This window comes from Trachurus japonicus, chromosome 2 (assembly GCF_045865225.1).
Source record: "Trachurus japonicus isolate A0001 chromosome 2, Traja_1.0".
In the NCBI taxonomy this organism is placed as follows: Eukaryota; Metazoa; Chordata; class Actinopteri; order Carangiformes; family Carangidae; genus Trachurus; species Trachurus japonicus.
In genome coordinates this window covers 5833510-5851189 of record NC_140908.1, presented here as the reverse complement: position 1 = coordinate 5851189, position 17680 = coordinate 5833510, and the positions used below count along the sequence as shown (strand labels likewise).

The 17680-nt window shown below is 42.6% G+C and overlaps 1 protein-coding gene across 8 annotated transcripts in view; it reads right to left on the bottom strand.

Annotated features, from left to right (window-relative positions):
* Positions 1-4933: 4933 nt before the first annotated feature.
* The window catches only part of LOC146990679 (gamma-aminobutyric acid receptor subunit beta-3-like), a 58716-nt gene continuing 45969 nt past the window's right edge, over positions 4934-17680 (bottom strand). For 2 of the 8 annotated variants that reach the window (XM_085797105.1, XM_085797139.1), the window contains 4 exons: positions 16610-16762; positions 10825-11072; positions 10265-10333; positions 4934-8568 (listed from right to left, as the gene is read on the bottom strand). In XM_085797105.1, the coding sequence (XP_085653231.1) occupies positions 8203-8568; positions 10265-10333; positions 10825-11072; positions 16610-16762 (836 nt within the window). In that variant the 3' untranslated portion in view covers positions 4934-8202. Of the gene's footprint in view, positions 8575-10264; positions 10334-10824; positions 11073-16609; positions 16763-17680 lie in introns of all 8 variants that reach the window. The other 6 variants (XM_085797096.1, XM_085797131.1, XM_085797114.1 and 3 more) reach the window with 3 other exon arrangements.

The following is a 17680-nucleotide window of genomic DNA, read 5'->3' as shown; positions in this document are numbered from 1 at the left end:
CAACCCCCCACAGTTGCAGTCCAAAGTGTTTACAACTCCATCAGTGTTGCAGCATTGAACTTGAAGTTAAAAATGACAACTTAAGTTTTGAAAGTTGAGTCTAATCAGCTCCATCTAACTAAACAAATGTTGTCATTTTAACTTCAAGTTCAATGCTGCAACATTTGCAGTCTGTAAACACTTGTGGAACAAACACATGGATTGTTGAGCAAAGTGCCTGACTTACCAGATGAAGCACATGGCAGCCGCCATGACAAGAAGACAAGAACGCTGGCAAAACAAGAAAGACAGGGAGGTTAGACAAAATTACAATAAGAACAAAAACAAATAAAATCACTTGTACAAACCTGAAAACTGAGACATACTGGCCTCCTCCCTCTCCGACTGTTGCCACCTCCACTTCAGCTTCAACCAAAAACACCACGCAGCAAGGAACCATGGAGGAGCAAAAACCTGAAGAACAAACCACAAGCACAGAGTTAGTTAGTAACAAAGTGACACTGCTGACTGAAGCCACTGACTTCACTTTCACCTCCAACTTAACTCTTCAGTAACACACAAACATGAAGCTGATTCCTGTCCTACCATATCCAGAACTGACAGAAGTACAAGGTGTTCAGTGGAAGGATGAAACACCACTGAACAAGACTCATAAGATCAAACATCAAATCTGGCCCAAATAAACCCTGAGTTCATCAAGATTCTTTGGTTTCCTCTTCCAAGCCTCCTCAATGTTCATGTCTGGTGACTGGACGGGCCAATCCTGAGCCCCTTGACCTCCTTTACCTTCAGGAACTTCAATGTGGAGACTGTAGTATGAGAAGGAACACCATCCTTCTGTGGAACTTGACCCCTCTTGTGGAAAGCAATGGGCAGCAAGAATTTCCCCGATACTTCAGGCTGTTGATGTTACCATCCACTCTGCAGATCTCACAAAATCATAGTTTACATCTGCAGCATTGGATGGCAACATCAACAGCCTGAAGTATCAACTAATTCTTGCCACCCCATTACATTCCAAACTACAAGAGGGGTCAAGTTCTGCAGCAGGACGGTGCTCCTTCTCATACTTTGATCTCCACATCGAAGTTCCTGAAGGGGAAGGAGTCAAGGCTCCAGGATTAAGACATGATGAAGACAAAACCAAAGAATCTTGATGAACTCTGCTTTCTTTGTCATTCCAGATAACTTCATCAATAAGTTATTGGAGTCATTGGCAATGCAAGCTCATGTCATACACTTTGTTTTGGTGTTTTTTTACAATGCACCATGCATGACTTAATGTTATTATAGCAAGTTTGTGTAGTCAAAATAAAGAATATGAATCATTTCAACAAGACTTTTGTCCAACAAAATCCTGTCCTAATTAAATGATAAAACTCAATGAATGATATTAAACTTTACTTTGATAAAATAACAATATTCTAGAGGGCTTTGCCTTTCATATGAGCCATTTCTAACTCCAATTGATTAAGTACAAGTCATATTATTTATCATTCCTACAATATGGATAAGCAACAAGACTTTTGTCAATGACTGTATATAAATGCACACAAATATAATTCTGCTTTGATCTGTCACTGTTGTCAACCTCATTGGCTCACTCTATGCAATTTCAATCAACTTCTTCATAAAAAATATCATAATTATAAATAAGTATTCTTTTTTTCCCCCTTGCTCCTTTATGGAAGCCATAAATCACTCACCAGGCTACTTGCTTTAGGTTACAGCTAAATAATGAAGGCTTTGCAGCTTATTGCCTTCATGAAGGACCAACAACACATTTCCCTGAATATCTTAGGTTCAGTGTAACTCTTTGAGCATTTTCCACAGGTTCACAAGCAACATCAAGCCCAAAGCCTATCCCTATACCACGTCGTCATCATTGCCTTTATTTTTTTCACATGTGAGGAGCTTGATCGTTTTTCAAGCTTCAGTATCAGGATGGACAGCTAGTCAGTCAACAAGACGAGAATGAGTGATAGCAAAGTGCAGGGCAGCTGCTGACTAAATACTCTTTTCTTTTGTTGCCATAACCTTTGCATGACTTTTAGTTTACAGCCCCCTCAAGTGCTTTTTATTAGTGGCTTGGCGTCTGGTTGGCTCAGGATCATCGATCACAATATCTCCTCTCAACAACAACCACCTCGCTCCTGAGAAACACCACACACACACACACACACACACACACACACACGATCTGAAATAAGGCCTGAGGGACAGCTGTTTCCTAAACCACAGAAAACAAAACACCTGACAAAGCTGACGAGTGACGAGTGGGTAAGAGTAAGAGTGTTTCCTCCCTCTCTAAACAGCACACAGGACCTAGGGACCTGGTGCACTACAAACAGCCTGACAGCACAAGTCATCTCCTGCAAACCCTGCTTCAGTCTCACTGAACTGCATGTGTGAGTAGGAAGTAATGCAGGTAGGTAGGTGGGTAGGTAGGTAGGTAGTGCTGAACCAAACCTTCTGACACTTTGCTGCAAAGTAGTTAGAAGCTCCAGGCGTCACCGAGATCTGACCCTACTCATTAACCGTTTACTGACCGGCCACGCCTCCGTCCTACAGACAAATACTGGCTTTGCCCTGTTATCAACAACAGCTCCACACACACCCCTCCCTGAAACCGCTGAACAATGATATTCTTTAATGATTACTTTAATGATAAACTGTGCGGTATACCTTGGGGTGAGAACCCTTATATACATTATAAAGGCTCCAAAGGAAAGAGATTAAAAATCTATCACATGCACCCCGAGGGACTCGTATACTGTGGCCGGGCAGGGGGAGTCGGAAAGCAAAGCTCAGCATTTTCTCAAGTCATTATGCATAAATAGTGTGTGACACACAGCCAATATATTTTCTCTACCTAAGACGGAAGGGAGGTGATCGCACACCTACAGAGATTACATCAAACCGTTTCCTCACAGAGTCGGTGCAAAACAACCAGAAGGGTATTTAATTGAACGACAACAATCAATCAGATTAAAACATTGAGCACCCTCCAGGGCTTTTCTCACATAACTGTGCACTAAGAAACCCCTCAGCTCCTTGACAAGAGACTACCAGAGACAGATTAATGGACAAAAACACTGTCACAAGTCTTCAGTTCTACTCACTGGAACAGCAGACCTACATTTCCCATGATGCAACCTAATACTGATGTAATGTTTATGAGATTACAAGCAGTTGAGGGGGGAAAACCATTCATGTCAGCCTCCAGCCTGCATCCTAGTAAAAGACTTGTCTGTATTTACATAGATGTGAGCACAGGTGTGTGTACAGTAGCCTACCTCCAGTGGTTCTGCAGGGTCTCAGCCGGTGGGGGGGGCTTCACTTCTTGAATCCCAGATCATCTTGGGGGGCGTGGAGCAGTAAAGTAACAATGATGGTGCTTCTTCTCTGTTATATGATAGAATATATATAGACATTAGAATTTTTAATACAAAGGTTTAAATCTGGCTGAAACAAAATCAGAACTGTTTGCATTTTTAATGTGTCATGACTTGGTATGATTTTAGATGTATTGTACATTTTAGTGTTGTATGTAATTTTGATGTCTTTCTTCTTACCCTCTTTTTTTCTACTAAAAGCCTAACTAGGGATGGGAGTTGGAAACTAGCATTAGCTATAATCTCTGTATGCAGAACATCAGTCACATTGACTTGTTTGTAACGGGTGGAAGTGTCACCATGTTAACCTGCATTGTCCCTATCAAATAAACTGAATTCAATTCAATTCAATTCAATGTATGTAACAGTTAATACACAGAGACAGCAAGCCTCTGTTTTATCTTTTGTTTTATTTTTCTTTGATTAAAATCATTATTAATTCATACTGAGTGCATTTCCATAAAATCAATAATTTCTCATTGGAAACAAATCTAAAAAGTCAATAAATTAAATCATATTCCTGTCATGGAAACACTGAGTGAAGTTTACAAAGACACAAGATCATGGTTCAGAACTATCACATAGATCTGTTTACAACTTTTTAGATGAATGACCCCTCCCACCCCCACCACACACACGCCTGTTTTGAACAGGACGCCATGTGGACACACACGTCTCTTTCTACATCAACACGTCTCTGCAGCTTCTACAACTAACTAACTCCTAAACTCTGCTCTTTGTACTAGTTAAAGTTGAATCAACACTTACAGCCACTTTGAGCGAAGTTCACGTCGACTCGTTGTGTTGTTCAGGTTGTTGTCTTCTGTTTACCTGGCGCACACAGGTGGATCCAGATTGCACCGGATGCGGCTGAGCTGGACCAGACCAGACCAGGGCTGGACCGGGGGGCTGGAACAGCTGGAACAGCTGGAACAGCGCCCCCTGGCGGAGAGGAGGAGGAGGAGCGCAACACCTGCTGTGTGGATCAGGACCATTGTCTTGTATTGACAGGGACAAAGTGTGAAACTTACTACGAACTCACTGCCTACATGATAATTTATGTTGAATTCTTCATTATAAAACAGAAACTAAAAATAACCAATTATCTGGACCTTGGACTAATGGACTCTCTAATTACCATAATAAGCTTTCAGCCAAAGCAACACATTCTCATTTGACCTTTTCCTTCATGTCCATCATTAGTTGACCAGGACAATGTCTGCTGTGTAAACCTGCTGATCTGCTGCCTCTTCTTCCAGCTCTGTTGGATTTGCTCAGTTTGACTGTTTAGCTGCTGCCGTCTCTTTACGAGCGGTCCCACTGAGGCTGTTTGATGAGACAGACACATGCTTAATGAAGGACATTGCTTGGATTGCCTATGTACTGTACTGTACACCCAGCTGGTGCTTCAACTTAATGACATGTGATATATTACTCACCACGGTGGCCCTGAGGGCTCAAAGCAACTGCACACGCTGCAAAACTCACATGCCCTTCTTGCTATACATGTACAGTACATGTGGATTCAGATGCACAGGTACAATGTATATCCTTTATTTGATGGTTTAACATGATAATCTATTGAAAAAGGAAGAGAAACATACAGAGATATACAGTATAAATCTAAGCCTAAATACATTTTGTGGCAGCACAGAACATTTCACATTCCATTATGGGACCAAGGCCATACAACACCTGAAGTCTTTGATGATTTTTTTTTCCACTGTTTTTTTCTTTATAATGTAGGCTCACATGGCATCATGTCATCTCTAAAAGGAGCAGTTGGCAGCTCTTGTAAGTGACTTTGCAAAATATCTTTTTTTTTAAAAACAAACAAACAAAAAACAACTCTCCCAAAGTTATGAATTGTAGTTGCATGCATGATAAACGAGTATCTAGAGTTTTGTAACAGTTGCCTTTCTCTTTCACTTTTCATCTGCTCTATGAAGTTTGGTAATAAAAAGAAAGACTTGTTTTAAATCTCACCACATGAACCAAACGCAGTCCTTTAAATCAAAGCGAACCAGTCAGCCAGGAAGATCGTGCACCTCGCACCATAAAACAGTCATTTCTAAACATTGGTGTTTCAGAAATCTCTCCTTTTATATCTTATTTACACAACACTGACGCTTCATCAGTTTTGTTTCGTTTTTTTGACATTTAGATGGGTGCAAATCATCACCTCCAAACTACACGGAGCAGCTCGAGAACATCTTTGGACAAACTGGCTCAGAGATTTTAACGTTACATCATCGCAGCCTTGAATGCAAGAGATCTCCAAACATTTCTTTGAGTCCAAATCCAAAGCTCAGAGCGTCCAGGCAGAACCCAAAGACAATTTCAAGAGGCTGCACAAAGTCGTGTGGTTCCGGCTGAACGAGCTTTTACCGAGATGTTTTGACTTACATGTATATACAGATAAGAATTTCATCTATAACAGGAGCCTTCGTCTTTGTTGGACCCGGGTCGTTTTTGCACTTCACCCCATCTACACAGTAGAAAACAGGACAAGAAACCAGCAAAGCAGAGACTCAGAGGAGGAGAGGGTCACTTGAATGTGGAATCAACTAGAGCCCTATATTAATCCAGGTTGAGGTCAATCCTGCTTCCAGAGAGTAAATTGCATTTGTGCAGCAACAATCCCAGAACAATACATTCACTTCTTAGTCATATATCAGACTGTACATTTTTTAAAACTTTACAGTTTTTCTTTTCAAACTTAAATTGATCCCAACTCTGACTGCCAGCAGCAACTCACTCGCTGTTTATCAGGTACAGATATCTTTTGTCTCGCACATGCACACGTAGAGGATGTGGTGTGGTACATCTGTGACAAGGATGTTGGGATGTACATCGCTGTCCGTGAGTTGTAACCGGCTGATTGCTCTGCGACCTTTAGGTGGAATGGCACAGGTTATCCAGAGTCAAGGAGGAGAGTGGCTATTTTTAACCCACAAAACTATTACACGTTGACATTTGTCCAGAAAATAAATGGTCTACCCGCCGCCCCCCTCCTCTCCCGTCCCCTCTCGCACACACATGCACATGCACACGCTCGTGTTAACGCCGTCGCTTCCCTCTCTTCCTTCCTCGCCATGTAAAGAACGAGCGTGTTACATTCTGATGGAGAAATGATGACCATGGCTCGTTATCCTCTCCCTGAAGAATGGATCTGATACATTCAATGCTAGTATGTGCTTATTATTATTATTAGTAGTAGTATTAGTATTAGTCATCGGGCCTGGTTCTCGTGGTCCGTCAGTCAAATCCATTTGCGTGACTTTGCTGCCGAACCGCAGAGCAAACAGTAGCTCTAAGATGCAGAATTGAACATACATAAGTGTCTAGAGTGGATCCTCAACATGGTCGGATGTCTGAGAAGAAATGGATTGGGTGAAATGCTCAGGAACTAAACTGATGTTTGAAACTGACCCGTTGGTTCGTTTGTTACTTTTTTTTCTCTGTTTTTTTTTCTCTTTTTTTGTTAGTTTTTTTTTGTTTTTGTTTTTTATCTTTGCACTAAATAGTCTGACAGTTAATTGCCAGTATGACAATCACAAAATGCTCAATATTTGATCATTTTCATTTTGGGTTGTTCACACAGTATATATATATACATTTATGTATATACACACCTATGTACTTATGTACAAAAAAAAACCAATGGGTTTCATTTCTCTGCTCTGTCACCACAGCAGAGTTAGTGTTGAGCAACAGAAACAAGACAGGTGAGGAAATCAAATGAATACCTGAAGACACAGAGTACAAAAATATTAGAATATTTCATGGGTTGAGTAACCTTGTCGCCCAAAAGGCCCTTGGCAGTTGTTTGAAATTAAAGTAAGACAGTTTTTAGAGAAAGTTTGAGAAATTTTTGAGTGCAATTCTGTCATGCTATCACTTGAAGCGCTGTTTCGCAGGAAGCTAAAAGTGAAGAAAATGGCAGTTTCATTGATCTATACTTGTGCTTTTGTCTCTTCATATCAAATGACCAAAGAGGATTTTTCTCACCGACACTTTTCTTTGTCTAGAAAAGATGCCACGTAGCAAAAAACTAATGAAAATTCAGAACCTGAGTCACAGTCACAAAGTCCCCAACTTAACGGAAGTTATTGTGTTTGGGTAAAGGTTCACCAGATCTGCACGATGCTGCTAACAGCACGTTACCAAACACAGATACACATCAGACTTGTAAAGTTGTGCCACAACCCAAGGCAAAAAAGGAGTCATTGTTTTCCCACTATGGCTGATCATTGCATGCATTAATAGTGCATAGGGTACCAGTCAAACATACAACTTGTCTAAATGGACTTTTAAGAAATTGCCTGCATTTGTCTGACCACCTGTGTAGTATAAATTATTCTTTTATGATTAGAAAAATCTTTGCATCAACTGCTTTTGTGTATATGTGTGTGTGTTTTTTTTTTTTTTTTGCAAATAATGTATTAATGTATTCAATTGCTGGCTTTGTATCTCTCTATTTACACATTACCGAGAGGGAAAATGTTGGGAAATGTCACACGTCCCAATTACAGTACATCATACTTCATCAAATAAAAAGACCTCGATACTAAGGATTCAATGACTTGAAATATAAAAACAATTTTGAGGAGAACTTGGTCCAGAACTCAGTAGTCTTTCTCAGTCTTTTGTTGTTGTAGTTGTCTCGTGTTGTTGCAGTCTTTAACTCGACAGTTTCCTGACATATTCCATCACGTATAAAAGCAACAGAAAAAGGAAGAAAAAGAAACAAAATGAAAAAAACAAAAAAACAAACAACATCAAACACCTGAACAAAACAGTTCAATCAGACATAGTAGAGCCAGTAGATGAGGTTGAACAGTGAGAAAACGGAGGGGAAGATGATCCGTGACCAGCGGTCGATGGCGTTCACATCCGTCAGGTCGGGGATTTTGATTTTGAGCTGCGAGGACCGTCTCCTCAGGCGGCTGCGTTTAATCTGCGCGGCCCGGTCCAGAGAGTGGCGGCTGGAGGAGCGCGGGCCGACCCCCCCGCTCTGCTTGCGGTACTGGACGTGCTGCGAGGCCGTGCTGTCCAGCTGCACCATGGACTGAGAGTTCCTAATGTCCGCCAGGCTGGTGGTGATCTCGCCCCCCGCCACTTCGTTGTGGATCTCCAGGGTGGTGAGCAGGATGTTCCCGTGGCCGTGCGCCTCCGCCTGAGCGGACGGAGACATGAACAAACTCATTAACAACAATATGAGCCGATGGAAGGAAGAGCTAGAGAGCAGACTACCTCCCTCCCTCAGGTGGTAGGATAATGAAATGTGGATGTGATCCAGAGCCTCAGTCTGAGGTGTCAACACTTCAGATTGCAAAGTCAATGAAACATCAACAAGGGACACAAAACAACAACAACAACAACAACCAAACAGTCTGGGGGTCTACCAGATGTTACCAGATGTTACCATGCAGGAGACGTTCACATGGATCTGTGGACGACAAAGAGACTGTTCCTCTAATGCTACGTCGTCTCTGTGGGAGACTGGGCTGTCTTTTGGGCTGTTTTTTTCTCTTACAGTTTCTGACATGTGTCCTGTCGTTGCGTGACTGCTGTGGACACATTTCCTACACTTTTTTTTTTACACAGCGTTTGCATCATCTTTTCCAGAGTTGCCTCTGCGCTGAAACGTTTCGGTGAATTTCCACTGATAAATGATGCAAGAAATGTCAGAGATCTGTTTTTCTTCTGAATGGATAAACTAATCCGAAATGTCAGGGTGAGTGAGGCAGAGCTGTCAAAACATCTACTACCCACTGGACTTGGGTGTCACAGCTCCTGTTACAACCTGTAGACCCCCCCCTCCTCCTCCTCCTCCTCCTCCTCCTCCTCCTCCTCCTCCTCCGCCCTGAAGAGTGTTTTTTTTTTCTCTGGCAGAATCAATACAAGCCCACATCATCACTTGCAGCGATTTAATCACACACACAGGAGATACATCAGACTCCATGCCGATGATGTGTGCGCCACACAACGAGTCAGCAGTCATGGTCAAAGGTGATCTGTCATGCAAATGGAGAAACTGTGGAGGCCCCACACATTTCCCTTTAAAGGAGAAAGACAACCGGCGTTCAGAGGGGAAGTGCAATCCTGTTATTTCCTCAATTTACACCTCCTTGGATCAATTCACATTTATACACATCTTTCCACTGACTTTAATTAAGTCGGCTGGTGAATACCCCTGAGCCACATTTGTAATATTGAGCTGCATAAATGAAATTTACTTGATTTGACTCAACTATATTCACTTGCACTACTTTTTAAATACAAAACATCTACTTGTTTTTGATGAATTGTAAAAAGATAATCTACTATATATCTCCATGAAATATTTTCATATTAGTTGTCACTCTTCAAATCACAACTTCCATTTTAAAAAGAAACGGTTGGGACCTCTGCAGTGACGACCCACTCACAGTCGGACTGACTTACGGCGTCCTATCGCTTCATGAGAGCTGTATGGGAAATGTGGCTTTTAATGATGATTTGAATGAGAAAAGATCCACAGACGTGCAAGCATTCAGGACGGGCTCTGAAAGGAGAGACGGGTTTGAATCCAGCAAACGGCAGCTCCGCGGCGCGAGACCGAGCACGAGCGTCGTTTCTATGCAGCGAGACACTGCGATGAAAGAGTCGGTGAATGAACACATGCCATGGTCGTCACTTCTTCAATGTCATGGAAATGTCTTGTGTTGCTTGACTGCATTCAATCATTGCATGGATGGAGAAATATTTTTTTTTGCATTAATGCAAAAGAAAGTGATAAAAAAACAAACAAACAAAAACATCCATGTCAGCGGATGAGAGTTGACTCGAGGACGTTCAAGAGCCTCTTTGGACAGAAAACTCACCGAGCGTGAGTGGCGAAGACCTCTAACCTGATTGGACCGTTTTAGGGATGCGGTCCTACTACCTGCCTCCTGAGGGGATGAAAATATTCAGCCGCATGTGTTGAACAAATACCTGAAATTATCATCATTTCTCTAAAAGCTGCATATTTTGGCTGCTTGAGCCTCCACTGGGGACACAGATGCCCATGAATAATGTGATAATTTAATACAGTTCAATTATGCAGAACTTTCTGGTGTTGCTGCCTCTGCTGCCGAGAGCAGGAGAAAAAGTTAATTTTAGAATAATTGCAATGTCAAGGTTGTTTTATCGTTACTGTCCTGTTAGGAGGAGGGAAAATTGTGGGATTTGAACTTTGTCCACTCAGAGAGTCCTACTGCAGCATGGTCTGTGGGAGGAACCAAACCTTCAGACCAGATCCCACAGTAAAGAGTGTTTCTACAAAAATCTGTGAAAACAACCTCAACATTTACTTATTGATTCACTTTAACATCTGTTGATTCACTCTTTAAACATTAATCATCTTGCACAGCTCACATCTAGCCATCAAATCCCAACTCACCCTGGCAGCGTCGTACTTGGCCGCCTTCTCGTTGTTGGCCTTCTCCGCCTTCTCCGCCAGCTTCTTCTGCATCTGGGGGCCGCGGCCGAAGAAGATGTAGTTGACGAAGGCGTACTCCAGCAGCGCCAGGAAGACCATGACGAAGCAGCCCATCAGGTACATGTCGATGGCCTTGACGTAGGGGATCTTGGGCAGCGTCTCCCTCAGGTGGGTGTTGATGGTTGTCATGGTCAGCACCGTGGTGATCCCTAAAGAGAGGGAAACATATCGACACTGATGCGGTGGTGTGGAAACGCTACCAATCAGTTAATCCATTACAATGGAAAATCAATGAATGTAATTGCTCCTGGATGTGACATGTTTGTGATTACATGAAGAAAAACTCATTTCATGAAGGTTAAAGAAAAAAAAAATACTTCTGAATAATGTTGGATGTTGGATATAGAAATTGAATGATATTAAAAGTGAAGGTCCCATACTGCATAATTGTTCTTTGACTGTAAGGCAGGTCATAGTAAAGTAAAATAAAAATACTGGTTAATAAAGTTACATTAAAATATAAAAGACTGTGTGAGCACTGAAAGCATCAGAGAGCAACACAATAGTTTTATTGTTATACGCTGTATTCATGTTTTGAGTGATACATCTAAAAACAGAGGCTGAGAGTTGAAAGACAAACATCCTGCATCCTGTTCACTTCTTTCATCCGTCTCCAGCGATGCGCCTGTAGTGAGAGCGAAGTCAATTCTGCCCTGTTTGGATCATTCAGCCTCGTTTACAGGATAAAATGTGAAACTAATGTTTTTTTTTCCCTCTGAGGTTGCCTCATCACGAGTCTTGGCAGTCTGTCTGGGATGGTAAATCTGATGCTTAATTAGTTCGAACCTGTCACGGCGTACGCTCTTAAAGGAGTGCCCTAGCGTTCTGAGCAGATGGTGCAGCAACCTCACGGTCACACTGGAGAAAACTACACAAGATGGCTTGTGTGTTACTATAGAAACAAGGATGTTTTTATAGTAGATATTGTTTCTTCTGTGGTTATTTCCTCTGCTTGTTAAGAAGACGACTAACCCAGTGGATAAAAATAATAACTATACTACCGTGAGATTGCCTTTTTTTTTTTTTATTAATTAACATATTCTCCTTGTGCGTGCTCATAAAAGTAATTTCTTATCACTTTCATGTTTTAGCTTATTTTACTTGCATGAACACACACACTGGTAGGTGAGTCCATAATCTCTGTGTCATTGAAATTCAAAGGTCTGCCTAGAAACCTCCGCCTGCCCTTTGGTCATCAAGCAGAAATAACTCATTAGAATAGTGCTGCATGTCTCTAGCCCCCAGCTCTCAGTAACCTTAACCACTAGGGGTACCGAGCGGCGGAGTTATTTCCCATCAGCCAGTAAAGGCACCTTCACACCTTGTGTGGTTCAGCATCACAGGAGGAGAAAGAGACTCATAAAATTACAGACAAACAGATGAAGGGGGGGAATTGAATTGAATTGGCTGTAGGTTTCTCTTGTGGCCCTGAGTGCTCAATGCAATTAGTAAAACACATGCAAATGGGCCAAGCGCAAGCATCTGAAAAAAAAAAAAAACAAGAAACCAAAACAAACTGACAAGTAAATACAAAGCAGAAAAACTACGCTGTAAAAGCAGGAAAGGCAAGAAAGTATGGCGACAAAAGCCAAATATACTGTAGGAAGCAGCTGCAAAAACAGTTTAACCAGAACCAATTCAATAAAAGGAGTTCAATAAAAGATGTCCCAAGGGTCTTTTATCATAATTACTAAATGATAACTATGTCCAACGAGGTGTCAGTCACCTTTGACCTTTGACCACCAAATCCTCATCAATTCATCCTCAAGAACAAGTGAATATTTGTGCCAAATATGACAAAAATAGGACGGACGGATGGAGAGCTGCAAAAAGAAAACAAGTTCCCAGTAAACACTCAAAAAGTGATAACACGTCTGCGGAGCCTCTCTGTTTTTCAGGGCCACTGTGCATTTCAAATGTTGCTGCGAATGAATAATAGAACGCCTCGCCCATAATCATGCAAACAACGACCTGCAGAGCAATAACAGCGCATCTTATCTCATTACAGATGTGCTGCAGATACACCTCCACCACTTTATCAGCCCGTGTTAGAAACAAATGGAGCCTATCAGTAGCTGGGCTGCTCACATAATGCGCATGGGTCATGTGTGTGCGTTTGTGTGTGTGTGTGTGTGTGTGTGTGTGTGTGAGTGTGTGTGCATGTGCCGTAAAGTACAGTGAGAAGACAAGGAGCAGTCGGGGGTTTGGGGAGGAAGGAGAGGGATAGCTAAGGTCAATCTAGCCCTTAGTGTGATTTATTGGCACATTACAAGGCTAACACCGCTCGTGTGTGAATGTGTGTGTGCGTGTGTTGGTTGGAGAAGGTGTGAGAATCGAGCGTGAACGTGCACGAGCCTCCGTGTGCACGCGCTCTGTGTCGCTGCCCCCTATTGGATGGTGCAATCTCTGAGCTCTTTTTTCCCTCCTCCTCTACGACAGCCTTGTTCTTTATAGGTGTTCTCTCCGCCGTGCCATTACTCTCCGTCCTCGACTCCCTCCCTCCCTCCATCCCTCCCTCCCGTTCTTTTGCTCCCTTTTCGGACAATTTAATCAAGGGGCCGTGTGCACACAGGGCCTTCCCTCCTTTTCCATCACGCTGCTACACTCTCCGGGGAAAAATATAGTTTTATAGGGTTTCTCTCTCTATCTCTCTCCGTCTTCTGCTGTCTCTCTCGCCCTCTGCCGCCGTCTCATCCCATTGTTCTCCTCTTCCTCCACCCTCTGCCTCTTTATATATCCTTTATCTCTTTTTCCTCTCCCCCAGATCTCACCATCATTTCGTGGTGGTTTCCCTCTGTCCCCCCTCCCCCCTCCCCCCTCCCCCCTCTGTCCTTTCTCTTGTTATACATCCCCGAGTCTCTTTTCCACCTCAACAGCTGGAACAAAGGCACGCAGCAATCAAATCTCCTCTAATCACAAGCCAATAGGCCATTAGCAACACAGCTCCACATTAGAAAAAGGAAAAGGTATCATGTAGGATGCAATAAAGCACGAGGAACAGCGATGAATGTTGACTGGGCCAACACAGGCGCTGGAGGTAAATCAAAGCAGCGTTAATTTAACACTTCCATTCATCACTGGGAGACAGCACAAGTTGTCAGCTTTATAATTAGCACGTCCGGGTTTTCCCTGGGTTTTCTTTTTTTTTTTTTTTCATAAACCAAGGTGGAAAAGGCATGTACAGAAGGGGGGAGGCACATCTTGATGGCTGTACTGTCAGATTAAATACGAAAGGAGGCTCCCAAAATATAATCGTAGAGGGTGAAAATCACAGGAATCCAACTTCTGTGTCTGCCATCAGACTAAAAGTGCCCCCGTACCAATTACAGCAAATGCCCACACCTCGACTCCTGGTGTAATAAGGTTATGAACAAAGGGATATGACTGTGGGAAATGGTTTGCAACCAGATTAGGCGCGAGCGGGTCATTTATAACTTTGCAATCTTTTGAAATTGCTCAGGAAAATGAGATTCTCCTTCAAACAATTCAATCGTTTGCCTGCTGCCTCCTTGAATTGATTTCTCCCTGATCATTACACTGCTCTTACTGGCAGGTTTGCACACACAAAGGGCTCCAATACACACACACACACACACACCTGCTCTTCCGCCATCAGCTTGCAATGATCCATCAGGAGGAATGAATGGACCTCCGGATGCCTCTCAGCTGAGGAGGCTCACACCGGATATTGCAGTTAGCAGGTCTTCACCTAACATGCATCCACTTGTATGTGCAAACGTGCACAAACACACACACACACACACATAAGCACTCAACTGCCTGCAGTAATGACAAACACATGTCTTAATGAAAGAAAGCCAACCAGTTCAAGCAGGCAAATAAAGGTTGATATAAAACAAATGAATGTGCACACACACACCAGTCCCTAATAGGCTTCATGTGCCCGGGAAGAAATGGATGCTGCAGAAAGGTAATGGATCAAGCCATGTTTTCCAAAAAGCATTATGACGTGTAAAGGTCCATTATCTATCCATAGAAAGATGATCAAAGCAGCAATCAACTGGCGCGGCCAGACTGTAGTGTTACAAGGCCCCCGGGGCAAAGACTTGCTGCTGGGCCCACAGTCTTTCATGAACCGTGCAGAGTGCACCGCACATGGCAGCTTCGTTTTATCTCAAATTAGCTCAAATCAACAGATGCGCACTGGACCGCAGTGTTTAGTCCATGTTGGAGTCAGTAGGTGACTGCAAGATTATCATTCAGCATGCACAGCTCCGTTTCAAGAATTCATTTACTTGGCATCAATAATTTGGTGCAACATGGAACATGGTGTTTTGGAAAAGTTTGCCTGTTGCGGGGGCTTCGCTGCATGAATGACTGGACTGTTGCCAGTTCAGAGACTGTGTTTCTTCTCTGAATCAGTCCCTCAACGAACTCCTACACCATCTCCTGCCATGAGCAACACTGTAAAGCCCACTTTAGGTGTAGAAATCTCAACATGTTATATGGCTCAGCTGGCCAAATTGACTAACAACATATTACCATCATCATATTATTTAATATGATCATTTACTATCAGTATTCATTTAATTCTATATGACTTCTAATCCTGTTTCCACTCTCCCATGGCACTTTTGACATTAACAGTGGAGGTACATTTACTTCACAAAAGTAAAAATCTATGAATTATGTAATATTTTGGAGCAATGTGCTTTTGTTTCAGGCTGAGGTCAAAAATCTTTCTTCTATCCAGCTGCTGACCATCACTTTTGTTGATTGTAAAGACAGCTTTGCTATTTTTTTTTTCCAGCTGTAGCTTGCCAACGAACACACAGGTTCATCTATTCTCTCCACTTTTGTGGTCGTGTTTCCGACTTGCAGAAAAAGACCCAGTTGCTAAACTATAACTGAACCATTGCTGTTCGGTGGAGGGGTTTAGCAAATGGTCAATTACCATCTTAACATGGTTTTAATTAAGACTGCTGAGGGAAATATGTTATCTAAATTGCAATTTTGGCTGCTGCTTAAACAACCTTCATATTGCGACTATAACTCTGGGCTGATATCTCATGGAGGACCGGCTAATTCAATATTCAAGAAAGACAAAACAGTGCCGGAGCCTCTTGTGGAATCACAATGATTACAAGACTGACCTGCTCGCCTCCGTCTCTACTTGGTTTATTGCTCGCAGGAGCCCCACGGTGAGTGGGCCTTTGCACCCACACAAGCGCTCCTCAATAAGAAGTGGAAATATGCTCATTAGAGATGTGATGTATTTACAGCTCCTGGAGGCCTGTGTGTGACAACAACTACAGAGGTGTGACCTAGTTTGGTCTAAATCAAGGTCGTGCATTCATGCTTGTGCCCTGCGGAGCAGCACAATGGACGTCACAATGGGTAAAAAACTGTTTACATGCGTGTTGCAATATCTCTGTCGCGATACTTCAAATTAGGTAAAATTAGGGATGATATGCATCTGACTTCTTTTGCTTCTACCACAGCAAACAACACAGAAATGCTCTTTAAATCTATTTCAATTTGGTTCACACATTTCCCAGTTGTTCTCTAAACCTCCCACTACTCCCACAGCAGTATGAGGAGTTCAGTCTCTCAGTGTGTTTATGAAAACAAATCGCCTTTGGGAATCCAACAGGGAGTTTGTGGCTCATTTTGGTCCCTGACATCAAAACCAAATACCTACTCCTGAACAGCGACTGGCTCTTACCTAGAGCCACTCTGGCTGCCGACGCGTCGTAGTTTATCCAGAAGGAGACCCAGGAGAGGATGGTAATCAGGATCGATGGCATGTAGGTCTGCAGGATGAAGTAGCCGATGTTCCTCTTCAGCTTGAAGCTCAGAGACAGCCGAGGGTAGGCACCTAGAGAAAAGAAGCAGCGCATTTGAAATCTACTGGGTGAGAAATAATTTTAAGGTGGACCAAAAAAAAAAAAAATCTATTTCAGATGATTAAAAAAAACACGAAAGACAGTAAACACACCATCAAACTTATATTTTTACGAGGAGCACACAGGGACACCTTATGTTTTTGTTTCAGTTTCCATGACAACTCTGACAGCATGGGCTGGATTTATTGCCATGGTAACAAGTACCCCCTTCACTTGCTTAAACACACCAACTCTCTCTCTCTCTCTCTTTCTCTTTCCTACACACACACACAAAACTGTAACCCTGTTTCATGATGATGTGACACAATATTCAGCACATTTTGATTTATCAGTCCTCCACATCTCCTCCACCTCCATAATTCATATGATGATTCTGAGGGATTCAGCGTTACTGTGGGAATAATAGCTTGATAAAATGCATGTAGCTGCGCCTCTGATGCTCCAGAAGTCATGGATTAAAAGTCACATTCCTCAACAGTATTTGCTGTGAGAAAGCATTTCTGCCAATACTTTCCCATGACCTGGAATATAAACGCTTTCTGTGCACGTGCGTGCGCTTGAAACTCTATCAAGACGTCGTAGAGTTTCTCATCACTCTCCCAGCATTTTGCGTCTCTATGGATTGAATGTATGGTTCGTTACTCCCACTATTCTTAGCTATTTTCCATTTTGGCTTCACATTGGAGGAGAAGTGGGGGCCATTACGCTGTAATTTCCAATCCGTGGGTTTCAGCCAAAGCTACTTGTGGCGAGCGTGGGTCCAATTGACTGCACACTCGTGCGCCGAGTTGGATGGAGAGTCATTCTGAAATAACACACAGTCTCATTAAGATTCAGAGCCTGCTGTACGTTGGTGCAGTAAAAATCACACCAAAGCTTCAACAGTTAAC